The sequence below is a fragment of the Rattus norvegicus genome, chromosome 7 (genome assembly GCF_021556685.1).
Source record: "Rattus norvegicus strain SHRSP/BbbUtx chromosome 7, alternate assembly SHRSP_T2T, whole genome shotgun sequence".
Classification (NCBI taxonomy): Eukaryota; Metazoa; Chordata; class Mammalia; order Rodentia; family Muridae; genus Rattus; species Rattus norvegicus.
The window spans coordinates 57,300,330-57,312,729 of NC_141540.1; the positions used below are offsets into that span (position 1 = coordinate 57,300,330).

Below are 12,400 nucleotides of genomic sequence, written 5' to 3' on the forward strand. Positions count from 1 at the left end.
TGGACGGTTTGTTCATTTTCTTCTCCTGTTTGGTTGTTTTTTCCAGTAGTTCTTTAACGGATTTTTGTGTTTCCTCTTTAAGGGCTTGTCCTGTATTTCCTTAAGGGAGTTCTTAAAGCCCTCCACCATCATGATAAAATGTGATTTGAAATCTAGATCTTGCTTTTCTGGTGTGTTTGGATATCCAGTGTTTGCTGCGGTGGGATAATTAGGCTCTGATGATGCCAAGTAGTGTTTGTTTCTGTTGCTTGGGTTCCTGCGCTTGCCTCTCGACATCAGGTTGTCTCTGGTGTTAACTTGTTTTTCTGTTCCTGATGGTGGCTTGACCCACCTGTAAGCCTGTGTGTCAGCATTCCTGGAGACCTGTTTTCCTGCTTTCTTTCAGCCAGTTATGAGAACAGAGTGTTCTGTTCTCAGGAGTGTAGTCACTCCTGGTGGCTGGCTTTCAGCTCTATGAGGGCAGCATCCAGAAGGGTCCTGCCTCTACTGCTCTTAGATCCCTGTGTGCAGGGGGCCCAGATGGTGCTAGGTGTTTTCCTCTTGACTCTGGAATGTGAGCAGAGTTCTCATGAATGTCTGCTCCTCTGATGGTCTAGCTCTCCCCACCACGGGATTTGGGTACTATTTGACTGGTTCAGCATGGCTCCGCAGCTGACTGCTCCTATATTCCTGTGTCCAGAGGCACTATGCAGTTTCCTCTTGGGCCAGGGATGTGGGCAAAGTGGCAGTCTGTCCTTCCCTGCAGTCTCAGGATTGCCTGCACTTCTAGGAGTTCAGCTCTCTCTCCCATGCGATTTGGGAGCAGGGAGCTGTGGGCCAGGATCAGAGAGGTTTGGGCCATAGCCTGCTTTTGTTTTTGAGACAGTGTTTCGCTGTGTGGCCTTGGCTGTCCATGAACTCACTCTGTAAATCAGGCTGGCCTTGAACTCGGGGATCTGCCTGCCTCAGCCTCCAGAGTACTGGGATTAAAGACATGTAGGTTAAGAAATATTTTCTTTAGTCTACTCTAACAGTATCAGAATTCATAATGACTGGAGAACTGAGTATGAAGAAGAGTAACCTCATGGCATAGAGAAGACTGATGGACTATTATCTCCTTCCCAACTATACTGTAAAACTTTAGTATACACCGAGTAACTTTAAATAATACAAGTGTGTTACGTTATCCTCTTGGAGGTCAGTGCACATGTTTTGTCTGGGAAGCAAGCTGCCAGCAGCACTGGCTCCTTTTGGAGGTCCCAGAGGAAGAGTCATTGCTTGTCCCTTGGTCATCCTGGAAATGGCTCACTGTCTTTCCTGTCTTTGGTGGCAGCTGCATAGCATCTGCATTTCTCTCAGACTTGTGATCTAATCTTCCCACCTTCTCTGACTTAGCTGGATCTTCCCGTCTCCCTCTTCTAAAGACCCATGTGGGTCTAGTGAGCCCCACAGATTAATTTTTTCCATCTCAAATTTTTAACTTAATCCCACCTTTCGCCACGAAAGAGTCATCATATTCACAGGGTCCAGAGATTAAGATATGGACCTCTTGGGGCATACATTATGAAGATTGCCACGAAGCATGATGTGTGTGCATCATCCAAACTTGAAGGTCGATAATGACTTCATTATTATCCACAACCATTCAACGCAATGATTTCTTTCTATGGAAAAGTACTGTGTGTCACTTTTTAAAAGTTCTAATAAGAATGACCATTTTTCACTTACTTTCATCTCTTTAGAAATATAGCACGCTGTACAAGACATACAGACATTTGAATGGATTTAGAGGTGAAAGGGGTGGCTGCAGCTAGGAGCCAAACTCAGCTATATTCTGGAAGAAAGAATTCACTGAAAGTACGTGAGCCCTAGAATTTTTTTCTTTTCATCTTTATTAACTTGAGTATTTTTTATTTACATTTCGATTGTTATTCCCTTTCCTGGTTTCCAGGCCAACATCCCCCTAGCCCATTCCCCTTCCCTTCTCTATGGGTGTTCCCCTCCCCATCCTCCCCCCCATTACTGCCCTTCCCACAACAATCATGTTCACTGGGGGTTCAGTCTTGGCAGGACCAAGGAGTCCTAGAATTTTTCTCTCACAGTGATTCCTTCAGTAGCTCCTAGTCTCCTTTAATTAATTATGCCCATTTTTATGACTGTTTACACTTAAATATTTATAAGCATTTCTTAGATTCTTAAGCATGGGACCACCAAAATTGATGGTAATCATTACTTTAATACTTGCCATTGATTAGTTTTAATCTGTTAATTTTTAGCTTATTGCTTTATGGTTGTTATTTTTTTTAATATCATCCAGGTATCTAAGAAAATATAAAAGAAAGAAGGAAATATAAAAGAGGAAGATACCTTTTGCAATGTCTCCTGTATTGCATGCTGGAGTGTTTACCTTTAATTAATTGATACATTCTTGTAAACTGCCTCTTTATTAGCTTGCCCTATCAGGGTTTTATATATTAAATGTGCTCAAAGTGGTTCTAGTGGTCACAGAAGATAGAGTGTAGTTTAGATACAAAGGAAGATTTAAAAGATCACAAACTAAACTCTCTCCAAATTGTATACTGTTTACTTAAAATCAATTTTCAGCGACTGAATCCCTTGTTTTATTCATTTTGTACTCAAAAGCTGCTTAGCGTGATGCTAGGCGCTAAAGACCCAACAGTAAGTGAAACAAAGACTTAGCTCAGGAAGGCTCGAGTCTCAGAGGTGAGATTCATATTCCAACAGTGTTAACAATTCAACTAAGGAGAAATATTTAATGGAGAACCCCGGGTGTTTAAAGCAGAGAAGATGGTAAAATGTAGGCCGAAACAGAAGGTTTCAACAAAAATATCATCTTTATTCACCGAGCGTTTAGGATTCTGAAAGGCAAAATGGCTGCTGGCTCAAAGCGTGGAGCTACGGATGATTCAGCGACCACCAACTTGCTGTTTTTGTATTTAAATCCAAATTGAAATGTTTGCAGAGCAAATTTTACATTTTTCATGTTATTATGTAGGTTAGGCATTTGGGTTTGGATTGTGAGGAACCTAACAACATAGTTTCTCTTTCTCTGGTATTTCATAGTGATTTTCTTCACTTATTCATTGAGAATTTCATACATAGGTACTCTATTTATATCATTTTCTATTCACTCCCTCCCTCCAACTCTTCCCATGTGCCCCAAAGTCCCTCTTACTCTTTGATTATAATAAACTATAAATGATAACATTCAATATAATACATTGTATAATGGTATATTAATATAATTACATATATTATTTACACATTATATATAATATATACATATATAAAAATTCTATTCATAATATATTGTGTATAGAATTTATAAATACAACATGCTGAGTCCCTCCAGCATTGTTTATATGTGTATGTATTTAGGGAGGATCACAGGATTGGTTAACTTATCAGGGGCTTGAGAACAGGATTCTCTCTCTCTCTCTCTCTCTCTCTCTCTCTCTCTCTCTCCCTGTACAGTCAATCAGTCAATAATTGCCTGTAGTAGTTACTTCACGTAGGGGTGGGGCCTCCATCCACAGTTGCCACTGACGTTATTTTTCAGGTCTTATTTAAACAATGATGTTGTTAATATTCCATGGGTAGAGATTCCTGTCATCTGTCATGTATATGTCTAACAGGAGACACCCAGTCACTCTTCCTGTCTGGTCCACCTTGGGTATAGTTTGGAGGCACACATCTTCCCAGAGTGTGGTGAAGGTGGTGATAATCTGTCTTAGCTACCATTTTCTCTGTGTCTTAATCGCAGTGAGGAGGATTTGGGAGGCACTATGGAGTGTACTGAGAAAAAAAGTCAAATTCTCTTTATTGTATCCAGTTGTGATTATCTTTTAATCTATAAGGCACACTGATTCTGTTTTTTTGTATTCTCTTTTCTTTTAAATTAAAGCAAGGATGGACTTCCAGATCATGGGCAATTCAAAATTCCTGCCTACCTATGTAAGCCATATTTCTTCACATATTTACTGCTGAGCAGGGAAACATACATGATACCTTGATTAGTTAAAAACCCATATATGCATATTTACACATATATGTATGTATATAGTTTTGATTGTGAAGTGCAGAAAAAAACGCATAGAGAAAGCCTGAATATTATTGTGGCAGAATTAAAAGTCCTCTTCTGATAGGATAGTAAGAATATGGATAATATTATGCTGATCTTATTTTATTTGAAGCCAATCTCCCATTTTTTCCAAAAAAGATTAATTCTTTCTTTCAAAACTCATTTTGTCTTTTTAAGACTAAGTTTACTTTAAAATAATACATAACATTAAAAATTGTATGAATTATTGACTTTGCTTATTTTTGGTCTTCAGAATGTATCAGTGTGGTATAGTTCAGCCAGGCAAATTGCTACTTTTAGCATTCTAAAGGAATTCTGTAGGATATTTTGATACATGTATAAATCAGGATAAATGTACTACTCTAAATACATATATTTAAGAATTGTAGGACATTGTTCATTTTATAATTGGCATAGTAAAAGTTATCTAGTAGTAACTATATCTGTATTTTAAACTGTCATGCAGAAGAATATGAGAATGCAGTTGACATTATTTTTATATTTATATATATTTTATATTGACATATTTTTATATTATTAAAGTTCTTTTTTATTTAAGCATGTCTTATATGTTATAGCTTCAAATATTTGAAAAGTCTAAAACACTTTAAAAATACGTTTCATATAATTTAAATTAGAAGACATCTTTGACCTAGAAACCAAAAGTAGCAACTCGCTAGGCCAAACCACACCACACGGATACTTTCTGTAGACTAACAATAAGCAAAGTCAATAATTTCATTCATTGCTACATGATAGATACCTATACCTTCGGCAGACAGAAAACATAAATTACGTTTAAGTAAAATGTTGTGCTTAGGTACTGAACACACAATGGGGAGCTTATAGCAAAGGCTATGTGTGGAAGAGAGTATCTAGGGGTATTCCAGTTGAGCTCTAAAATACGTTTTACAACTGATGTGAAATGTACTATTCACTACATTTTTAGTTTCTCACCATAAAAATTAAGTACATGTTAAGTTGATCAAAGTTGTCGTTAGGTAAATTATATTAGCAAGAAATTTACACACTAATAAAATATTTAAATTATTATCAAGTTTACTTAGCCTCTTTGTACCCACAGACTGCTTTGTTTGTTTTCCCCCGGATGTTTATAACCAGCCTATGGCTGCAGCGATGAACCAGTTTCAGTGTGAACGTTGGTTGGCATATTTATTATGAGCGGCTTCTAGGTGAAACCAATTTTGAATGCTTAAAATAATATTGCTGAATATTCTCTTGAGCCCCTAGCTACTTGACAGCTCCATATATGGTATATTTAAGTTTTATTTGCAGTATTAATATTTCTCCCTCCACTGCTTAAGTCTCAAAAGTCAACGAAATAAGTAGTAAATCAAATCCTGGTTCACAGGATTTGTGGATTTCCATGTTAACAGTCTAATGCTAGCTGATGTCAAGGGAACAGAGTTGGAAAGAACCGTGCAGTTATAATACGATTCAGATATTGATCTTCCTAACCACGTGCTCACCTCAGCAGGACGGTAGATGTTCTAGGGCATGCACATCAGCAGAGCAGGGAAGTGGTTAAGATGATGGATTTGAGAACATATTGCCTTCGTTCTTTTCTTGTTCGTCTGTGTGTGGTGAGCATCTGTGCCTCAGGGGACCCCTTCCCATCCCCCTGAGCTGATGACAAGCAGCTCCCTCTCCTACCCAGCTATTACGTGGGTTCAGGGAATCTGAATTACAGAGCTGCCCAGCAATCGCCTTGTTCAGGCATCTCTTCTCACCTCTGCTAAGAGTATAACTTATTTAATCATAGCTTTGTACGTTTTTTATTACTTTATTACCATTATATCTTAATTTTATTATTATTTATTAATAATGATTCTATTGAATAACCAAAAGTTATCGAATATTTGTCAAAAGCTAGGCAGTGGCAGTCGACATACCATCAGCTTAAACTTTACTTTGAATAGATAATGTATTTGATGATGACTTTTCTGCTATTATAGACTCACTTACAATTTTATGAGATGAATAGATTATTTCTTTTAGGGTCCCACCACTTGATCTGGGAAGCCTTGTTGACTCTGATGAGGAGGTAATTTTAACTTTCCATTTAATATAGTGAATATTTGACTGCAGCGGCCCTTATCAGCAAGTACTAACTCTTACTCCATTTCCCTTTTTAGGATAAGTTTTCACCAGCACCACGTGGTACCGTCCATGATGCACCACGGTCACAGCCTACTCTGAGCTACATTATGCCGTGTCAAAGGCCATATATTCAACATCATCTAAATGAAGCGGTCAGTGTGTATTTCAGCTTACGGTTCATATCCTTAGAGCTGTTCTTGGCTTCTACGTTTTTCCAACTAATCAGAGTGTCTTCAGTTTACATAAGTTGCATATAAAAACTTCCAACAATGGTACTGATGAAATAGCTTTGTAGTTTTCAAATATTGAAATGACATCTTAAATACTTGTTAAGTGGGCAAATTATAGGTTTGTCTGATTATGGATTCCAGGACTTTAAAAAACATTGTAAAATATGAGATCATAACATTATTTGAGTGACAGAAGATTGATTTCTTAGTAATTAATTCAAACTTTAGAATACTCAAACTTAATAACAACAACAACAACAACAACAACAACAACAGTAATGACGCCAGCTCAGTCTGTATTGTACAATGGTTATTAATCTACCTTTATCCTCGACTTCTCTTCTGTTATACTTCGATCTCCTCAAAACTCTTCAAAGCCTGGACTGGTATTTATATTTTCTTTTCGCAGTATCTAAATCCACTGGCTCTGTTATCTCTTGCTGCCATAGAAATTTGACCAGAAACCACAAAATACTAGGAGATGAAATACAGTAATATTGTAGAAATGGCAACCGTGCTTCTTCTTAGAGTTGTCAATCTCTAGTTCCTAGGACATTTTGGTCAGAAAAGAAAACATCTACATAAAACATCTCAGAAAATACCATGATCTTAATTCTTTCAAGTTACTTTAGCTGTAGCCCTTCATCAGCAAAAGGAGTAAAGGATCACTGAGGCCGAGTCTGATCAATTCTTTTTATTTTTATTATATTTATTACATTAATTGTATATAATATATAAAATATATAAAAATAAAAATCACACACACACACACACACACACACACACATATATATATATATATTTTTTTTTCTTGTATAGCCAGCCCTGGCTGTTCTGGAATTTGATTTGTAGACCAGGCTGGCTTCAAACTCAGAGACCCACCAGCCCCTTCTGCCTCCTGAGTGCTGGGATTAGAAGTGTGTGTCACCATGCCTGCCTCACTGTGCTCAATCCTATCTGCTCTGGTCAATGGTCACTTAGCTATATGTTTTTTGTTTTGTTTTCCATTAATTAATTAATTAATTAATTAATGTATGTTAACTAAATGTCTTCAATGTCCCTTCTGTTCAGAACACAGACCATGGTGGTCTTTTTAAAGTGACAAGATGAACCGTAAGCATGACAGTGTCAAGAAGAAAAATACTGTGTCTTTTTAAAAAATATTTTTTTCCTGGTAGACAGCATACTTTGTTCTACTCCCAGGAACAGGACACAATACCTGAGGATTTGCCAGCACCAACAGGCAAATACAAGCTAAAATACCAGCAGTATGCAAGTGAAATGAAGGACGGCTACAAACAGTACATTCAGAGGAGTGCAGAGAAGCCAAAGCCAGGAAAAGGGCCAGAGGCTAACAAGAAGGTAACAGACGAGCCTTGCAAGGACCGAGTTGCTTCAAAGGGAACAGTGTGCGCATCTTAGAAAAGCCCCGTTGTCAGGATTTCTCCTATGGAAAATTTTATTCCTATCCTCACATGTATGTCTAACTCTTTTCATTTAATTAAGACTGGTGGTATATAATCTATACTTATATACATGTGCACACATTTTTCATACAGTTGTCATGAATTAAAGTTCATTTGGGCTGCACTCTAAAGTTGAAAACAGCTTTCAAACCTTACAGTGTTCTATTGTAAAACTGCCCCTGCTTCTCTATCCTTGCTTCATTTGGGGAGTCCTGTTGGTAATTTTACAAACTGCTGACATTGTTGTGGTTTATTAAATTAGAAATAAGTATCAGTTAGGCTCTAATTCATCCTTGTAGAATATTAGGTATAGTAAGGCTCTTAGTTAGGGTTTTACTGCTATGAACAGGCACCATGACCAAAGCAAGGATAACATTTAACTGGGGCTGGCTTACAGGTTCAGAGGTTCCATTACCAATCAAGGTGGGAACATGGCAGCATCTAGGCAGGCATGGTGCAGGAGGAGCTGAGTTCTACATCTTCATCTGAAGGCTGCTAGCAGAATATTGCCTTCCAGGCAGCTAGGATGAGGGTCTTAAAGCCCACACCCACAGTGACACACCTATTCCAAAAGGGCCACACCTACTTTTAACAAGGCCACCCTTTCTAATCCTGCCACTCCCCGGGCCAAGCATATACAAACCAGCACAGTAAGTGTAATGGACACGGGATACAGTTCATTGATAGACATCTTGTTATTGGATATAAAATGAATGAATGAATGAATGAATGAATGAATGAAATAGGAAAAAAAGGAACAGGTTAGACTACTCCTGAGCAATGCCACCCAAGGTTCACCTCTGGCCTCCTCATCTGAATGGGCTACTATGAACCCCTCCTGCCTGCACGTACACTCAAAGTCTCCATGATTTTCTGTGTAAGCCACTTGATGAACTGCCTAGTACCGTGAGACTCAAAACACTATGTAAAATGGACAGTCGTTAAGTTAGTATCTAACTGGCACCCCCTGGAAAAGAGACAAACCTAGTGTCAGAAGTGGACGCCTCGCTCCAGCAGGGAGGAATATGGGGATCGGTTCTCTGCTGATGTGGTAGAGTTACCATTTTATGTGTAGGAACCAGGGCGACATGACAGGCTGCAACTGCTGACTATTCTGACTGATTGGAGGAGATGCACAATCAGCTGGGACAGGAAATTAAGCTGATCCCCTTGTTTCTGCTTGCTAATTGCCTTTGTTGAGTTTTCCTTCCACTTAGTGTAACAAAGGTCAGGAGTCTGTCTTTCTCCAATTGTTTCACTAATTACATTCGTTACTTTGTTCATTTCTGTGGCAAAAAACAAAAAACAAAAAACAAAAAACAAAAAAAAAACCAAAAAAACCAAAAACAAACAAAAAAAAAACACCACCACCACCACCACCACCACCACCACCACCACCACCACTACCAAAACCAAAACAACTGAGAAAGGCAACTTAAGGAAAGAAGGATTTACTTTGGCTCAGAGTTTGGGCCTGTAGTCCACTATAGCAACAGAAGTGTGAGGCAGCCGCTCACATCTGCCATCGCCATGGGGAAGATGAATGCTCCTAGTTTCTCCCTTTTATTTAGCTCTGAACTCTAGTCCACAGAACGGTGCTACCAATGTTTACGGAAGGAAAGGACTATGGGAGAGTCAGAAGTAGAAGGTTTAACTTGGTATACGGAGTAGGAATCTCACCATTCACCTTTTGTGAAAAGTTCAAACCAAAGTGAGTTTGTTTGTTTTAAGGCAGGGTCTCACTCTGTAACCCTTGGTGTCCCGGAATTGGCTTGATAGACCAGGCAGGCCTTGAACTCAGAGATCCACCTGCTTCTGCCTCCTCCTAAGTGCTGGGATTAAAGGTGTTGACCGCCACACCTGGTCAAAATGATTTTTCAATTCAGACATAATGCTACTTTAGCATATTTTTTTAAAGTTGATTTCTTTAATTTACTGCAGCATTGGCTAGGCATTTCCTTGGTGTTCATTTAAATAAGTTATTATTTAGAAAAGTTGAATATTAGCAGGTATGTAAATCAAACTGTAACGTGTTCTCCTTCATGGCTTTCCACACAATAGTTATTGTCGGGCATGGGGCCACAGCAATCCTGAAGTACCTGTTCTCGTGGAACAGAGCTTATGCTAGGAGACGCACACAACACATTATAAGCAATATGCAAGAGTATTTCCTGTAGCAGCGAAAGGTGCTGAAGTCAGGGAAGAATGTGACTTAGGCTCCACCTTCCAAGGGAGATGGGCAGTGAGCAGAAATCCCAGAGAAGAGACTCTTGAAGTCTGGCATGTTCCAGACTAGCTGCTATTAGAGCGGTTTGTTAGGTAAGGGATTATATAACTCGTATTTATAGAAAACTCACTACCCCAGAAGCTCAGCCTGTTTATTACATAGAGTTGACAAGGAAAGCAGGGCCATTCGTTCAGTTAAACAAGGAGCCAGGGTTATTCCATTCTGCTGAAGCAGGAGCCATCTTCTTTAGGGCAGTGGTCTTCAGGCTGCAGTCATCTGGAGGGAGATAGCTATGATGGACACTTTCTGCCCACATCGACATTCCTACTGGGACTGGGAGGGAAGGCTTTGCCTTTCCCCTGAGCCTAGTGTGGGAAAGGATTTTGAGACCGCCTGTGGGGCTAAGGAATTGGTCCATGACAAGGTCCTGCCCATGTCCACAACACACATTCCTCTCAGGACTTCATACCACGTAGGACGTCCTCTAACCCACAACAGGATATATCCACATTTATTGATATTTTAAGGACTCAGTTTGGACAGTGTTAATTATGACCACTTCTGTCTTTTGCTTAATGTTTGCTACATATCAGGTCATTTTTATAAGTATTAAGAATACGTCATCTCATTCGTCGTCTTCTGATGCAGTATCTACTGTTTGGTCCCAGTTTATGACTAACATGAGGCCAGAACAAAGAAAGACCTGTATTCCAAGATAGTCTTGAACTCTTAATTCTCAAACAGCCTTTGAGATACTTGGTGCTCTATTCTTGGGTTTTGTTAAGAGCAGGTATCGAGGACATCTAATCATCTGCTTGTCTTCCTTGTGTACTGTGATCAGGTAGAAGGAGCCTGCCTGGATGACCTCATAACTTTGGATAGGAAAGCCCTATTACAGCAAGGCTATGCAGACAGCCCTTACCATAGACGGAGCAGTGCAAAGAAATCAGATGTGGTAAGCCATCAGCAGTTTTGATTGTTTATTTGTTAAGACATTACAGTATTTATCCTCTGCAGCAACATGGCCGCTCTGGCTAGGAATCACACCCAAAGGCTTTCTCAGCTGTGATCTGGCTGGAATGCAGACACACCTTAGGACATATCTTTAACCCCTAATAACAAAGGTAAGGTGAGTTTGAAAGTGTTGCCAAGGGGGCTGGAGAAATGGCTCAATGGTTAAGAGCACTGGCTGCTCTTCCAAAGGTCATGAATTTAATTCCCAGCAACCACATGCTGGCTCACAACCATCTGTAAGTCAATCTTATACCCTCTTCTGGGGTGTCAAGAACAGTGTGTTCATATACATGAAATAAAAAAATAAATCTTAAAAAAAGTGGGATGTATTTTTTCTTTTAAAAAGTGCCTAATTGAGGGACAGGCAAAGTGATGAATCAGAGAAAGATATTTGACATGATGAGTCAGAGCTAGGATATACCCAACTTACAGGACAACAGCACAGGAAAGAGGTTACTTTAGGACAGATCAGAGAGAAGTATCTGGCATTTTAGCAGGACAGTGTTTTACAAAGAGAGGTGGTGGAGAGAACAAGCTAGGCACAGGTGAAGACAGAACAAGCCAGAGAACGAGAAGGGGCCAGATTAGAACATATTGCTAAAGTTAGAATAAGACCAAGCAGAACAATTCATTCAAAACCCGAGAGGAGCTGGACTGAATCAGTTACCTTGGAAGATTAGATTGTACGGCAGCCGGGAATAGTTAAAGGAGAGAAAGGAAAGCTCTGGGCTCAGCCCAAGCAGTGCATTTGCAGAGTTTGGCTACAGTCCTCATCTCTTCCCTCCATCTGAGGAAATAGAAGTGAAGTTTACCACCCTCCAAGATTTTACAGTTATAACTGAATAAAGAGTTTGGACTAGATACTCACTGATATTTAAATTGAATTGAATCTTTAGTTTTTATAAATGATTTCCTTGTGTTCGGTTTATTTATTTATTTACTTTTTGAAAAAAAAATTGTTTGGAATCATTGGATTTGAGAAAGTTTAGTTTACACTGCTCAGCCTGTTAGTTGGCCACCATGTTAGTGTGTTTGATTTTGACATTGCTTTCTTGCCACAAAAGTAAGCCTAATGTTTTAGTTATTATGTTTTAAATACATTTTCCTTTCCCTTTCTCCAAACCCAATATCTATTCCTATATCTATATCTGTCTCTCATCTATCTATCTATCTATCTATCTATCTATCTATCTATCTATCTATCTATCTATCTATCTAATTCATGAGGTACTGACCTTATAGAAATTTAGGCCAGTTATGG

At 39.0% G+C, this 12,400-nt stretch overlaps 1 protein-coding gene across 4 annotated transcripts in view; it reads left to right on the forward strand.

The window, feature by feature from the left end:
• Positions 1–12,400, forward strand: part of Caps2 (calcyphosine 2) — a 64,146-nt gene that overhangs the window by 15,465 nt on the left and 36,281 nt on the right. For all 4 annotated transcript variants that reach the window (XM_087558481.1, XM_087558483.1, XM_087558482.1 and 1 more), the window contains 6 exon segments: positions 1,722–1,836; positions 3,905–3,954; positions 6,101–6,146; positions 6,238–6,354; positions 7,636–7,794; positions 10,967–11,080. In XM_087558481.1, the coding sequence (XP_087414607.1) occupies positions 1,759–1,836; positions 3,905–3,954; positions 6,101–6,146; positions 6,238–6,354; positions 7,636–7,794; positions 10,967–11,080 (564 nt within the window). In that variant the 5' untranslated portion in view covers positions 1,722–1,758.